This window comes from Mandrillus leucophaeus, unplaced genomic scaffold, assembly GCF_000951045.1.
Source record: "Mandrillus leucophaeus isolate KB7577 unplaced genomic scaffold, Mleu.le_1.0 Scaffold630, whole genome shotgun sequence".
Lineage (NCBI taxonomy): Eukaryota > Metazoa > Chordata > Mammalia > Primates > Cercopithecidae > Mandrillus > Mandrillus leucophaeus.
The window spans coordinates 110,913-114,967 of record NW_012106809.1 but is presented as its reverse complement, the minus strand read 5'-3'; the positions used below and the strand labels follow the sequence as shown (position 1 = coordinate 114,967).

General features: G+C 51.2%; 1 protein-coding gene across 2 annotated transcripts in view; it reads right to left on the bottom strand.

Annotated features, from left to right (window-relative positions):
* The window catches only part of MICB (MHC class I polypeptide-related sequence B), a 13,405-nt gene extending 9,821 nt beyond the window's left edge, over window positions 1-3,584 (bottom strand). For both annotated transcript variants that reach the window (XM_012000451.1, XM_012000452.1), the window contains exon 1: window positions 3,515-3,584. In XM_012000451.1, the coding sequence (XP_011855841.1) occupies window positions 3,515-3,584 (70 nt within the window). The remainder of the gene's footprint in view (window positions 1-3,514) is intronic.
* Window positions 3,585-4,055: the final 471 nt, after the last annotated feature.

Here is a 4,055-nt window from a genome sequence, read left to right as displayed (position 1 = left end):
AAAAACAAACAAACAAACAAACAAAAAAAACCAAAACACTGATGCAAAAAACTGAAGAGGACACAATAAAATGGAAAAGGCATTCCATGTTCATGGACTGGAAGAATCAATTTTTTTTTTTTTTCTGAGATGGAGTTTTGCTCCCGTTGCCTGGACTGGAATGCAATGGCGCGATCTCAACTCACCGAGACCTCTGCCTCCTGGGTTTTCAAGCGGTTCTCCTGCCTCAGCTTTCCTGAGTAGCTGGGATTACAGGCATATGCTACCATGCTCGGCTAATTTTGTATGTTTAGTAGAGGCGGGTTTTCTCCATGTTGATCAGGCTGGTTTTGAACTCACGACCTCAAGTGATCTACCCGCCTCGGCCCCCCAAAGTCCCCCAAAGTGCTGGGATTACAAGCGTGAGCCACTGCGCCCAGCCGGAAGAATCAATTTTGTTAAAATATCCATCCTACCCAAAGCAATCTATAAATTCAATGCAATTCCTATCAAAACACCAATGACATTCTTCACAGAAATAGAAAAACAATTCTAAAATGTATATGGAATCACAAAAAACCCAGAATAGATAAAGCTACCCTGAGCAAAAAGAACAAAACTAGAGGAATCACATTATTTGACTTCAAATTATACTACAGAGCTACAGTAATCAAAACAGCATGGTAGTGGCATAAAAACAGACACACAGACCAATGAAACAGAATAGAGAACCCAGAAACAAATCCATACATCTACAGTGAACTCATTTCTAACAAAGGTACCCATAACACATACTGGGCAAAGGAGAGTCTCTTCAATAAATGGTTCTGGGGAAACTGGATATCCACATGCAGAAGAATGAAACTGGACCCTATCTCTCACCATATACAAAAATCAAATCAAAAAGGATTAAAGACGTAAATCTATGACCTCAAACTATGAAACTATAGTATCTAATAATCCAATTTAAAAATAAGCAAAAGATCTGAATAATGATTTCTCAAAAGAAGACATACAAATGGCAAACAGGTATATGAAAAAGTCCTCAACATCATGCGTCATCAGATGAAGGCAAATCAAATCATCCCACCCTTATCCAGAAGACAGGCAATAAGGAATGCTGGCGAGGATGTAGCAAAAGGGAACCCTTGTACATTGTTGGTGGGAATGTAAACTAGTACGACCACTATGGGAAACAATGTGGAGGTTCTTCCAAAAACTAAAAATATAATAGAACTGTCATATGCTCCACACTCCCACTGTTAGGCATATACCCAAAAGAAAGGAAATCGGTGTATTAAACAGTTGCCTACATTTCCATGTTTATTGCAGCACTATTCAAAACAGCCAAGATCTGCAAGCAACCTAAGTGTCCATCAACAGACGAATGAAGAAAGAAAATGTGGTGTACTAAATGTGGTGTACGTGTGTACGTGGAGTACTATTCAGCCATAGTGTCATTTGAAAAGAACTGGAGGTCATTATGTGAAGTGAAATAAGCCAGGCCCAGACAGACAAACTTTGCATGTTCTCACTTATTTGTGAGAGCCAAAAATTAAAACAGTTGATCTCATGGGGAGAGGCAATAGAATGATGATTACCAGAGGCTGAGAAGGGTAGTGGGGAGTGGGGGAGTGGGATGGTTAATGGGTACAAAATATAGTTAGAATGAATAAGATCTAGTAGATAGCACAGCAGGGTGGGTACAGTCAACAATAATTTATTGTACATTTAAAAATAACTGAAAGAGCATAATGGGTTTGTAGCACAAAGAAAGGATAAATGCTTGTTGTGATAGATACTGCATTTACCCTGATGTGATTATTACATATTGTAGGCCTGTGTTAAAATATCCCAGGTACCCCATAAATAAATACATATATATCTACTACATACCCAAACAAAAGTTAAAAATTAAAAACAAAGTAAGGGGTGGGAGTGCTGGCCAGAGAGAGAAAACCAAGGTAGAGGGAGAGATTCTCAGCCTGAGGAAGGGCCTGCCAAAAGGAGTAGTGCTGGAGGGGGAACAGTGGCACCCCAAGAGCAGGCAAAACAGATTTTAGATATGTGGTGTAGGGAGTGAGAGCCCACTGGGGTCAAGGAACCAAAAGAAAAGAATGAAGGTCAAGGAACAGTTGGCCCAACGGCCTGTTTTAGGTCTGGGTTGGGGAGGGGAGATGGGCAGAGCAAGAACTGGAGGGCGGCATGACCATGGGGCCAGGAGTGACTGTGGGAGAACTTGAGGTAGGGTGAGGATAGGAGGGGAGGGTGGGACTTGGGAAAGATGAGAACTTGCTGAGGGCCCAAGGCAGCTGGGCAAGAAGTGGGAGCAGTGCAAGGTCCCAAGGTGGAGAGGGGCGGAGGGACCCGGGAGGGATGGTTCAGCACCTGTGGGCTGGAGGGTGGGGTCCTCAAGAGGGTGAGGCTGAGGATGAAGGAGTGGGGAAGGGGCCCCCGTGAGGCAGAGTCCAGAGGAGGCACCTGCACTAGAGAGGAGGGGGCATTTGCACTGCCCTGTGCCCTGCCTAAGGCCCAACTGCCATTAGCACCAGGGCTCCCCTTGGGTGGTCTGGAGGGGAGTGGGATGGAGGGAAGACCCCCAGAAAAAAGGCAGCACCAGAAATTTAGGGTCAGGGACAGTTGGGAGTAGGAGGCATAGGGGCAGCACTGGGTGAAGGCTGCTTGTAGGAAAGGCCCATAAGGGAGGCAGGAGGGACCTTCGGTGGCGGGGGCAGGGGATGAGGGCAGAGGACACCCTAGAAATGGATCAGAGAACAGCACACAGGAAGGGGTAGCAGGGAGCTGGGAGGGCAACAGCACCCAGCGGGCCTTGAGATGGGCAGGGAGGAGGTAGGAGGGAATCTGGTGTCCTTAGATCATTGGTCATTAGTAGGAGTGGGATGCGAGAGAGGAGAGGACTCCCGGAAGCCGGAGTCGAGGGGAAAATGAGCTGGGGATGAGAGAAGTCGCAGGAAGAATCCTCTGTCCGGAGCCTGCAGACACCAAACCCCCACAGTACCCACAACAGCAGGAAGCACCAGCTCCGGGTCCCAAGAAAGGAGGGCTCCAAATCCAGGAGCTGCGGCCCAGGAGCTGAGAACACGTCGGCTCCGGGGGAGGACAGGACTTCAGGGACCTGAGAGCCGCCCCGAGCACGGGGGGTTGTGGCTGCCTCAGTGGCCGAGCTGGAAGAGCCCTCGAATGCCATTCACAGGAGCAGCCCCGGAGGCAGCCCGGGAACCCATGGGCCTCAGAAGGACTGGTTTGTCCGAAAAGTGAGAGGAAGCGGAGGAGAGGCGAGGAGAGCAAGCGCAGGAGGAGATCAGAATATGCAGGTGATGCGGGATCCCGAGGACTGAAAAGAGACGGGAAAGCAGGCTGAAGTGTGGCGGCAACGGCCGCGTCCGGCTCCCCGCACCACCGACAGCGCACCTGAGCCCCGCCCTGACAGCACAGCGCTCGCCGCTACCCACCCGACCCCCCGAAACGCCCCGCTGCTCCCGCTCCGCCGAGGACCGCCAGGAACGCCACTCACCAGCAGCGGCTCCCGGACGTGCAAAAGGGAATATGCTGGCCAGAAACAGCAAGACCCGGCCCGGTCCCATGGCCCCGACGCCCCCACCCTCTCAGCGGCTCAAGCAGGGTCGAACTGAGCTAAGCCTGGGGGGGAAAGCGCGGCGGAAACTTAATCACCTGGCCCGGCCCCGACCGCTCATCCAATGAAACTGGGGCCCGGAACTTAGGACCAATCAGCGGAGCGGAGAGGGCGGGGCCACGCTCGGAAGAGAAAATTCCAGTGGGCTGGAGACTTGGGGAGATTTAGAAGGCGGGACTTGGCGCCCAGAAAAGGGGAGCACGCGGGAGCGCAGCCTAAAGCAGGGGCGAGCTTCGAGTAGCTGAGAGTACAGCTCCAACTTCATGAGCACGGCCAGGGCCCTGCCCGCCCTCCCGGCATCGCGACCACCCATCCCCACACCCCCACCCCTAGGAGCGCGGGCCTCACCAAGCCCCATTCGCCGGGCGCCCCATCAGACCGGCTCTCACTGGCTTGTTCCTTCCGGGACAGACAACGCGTG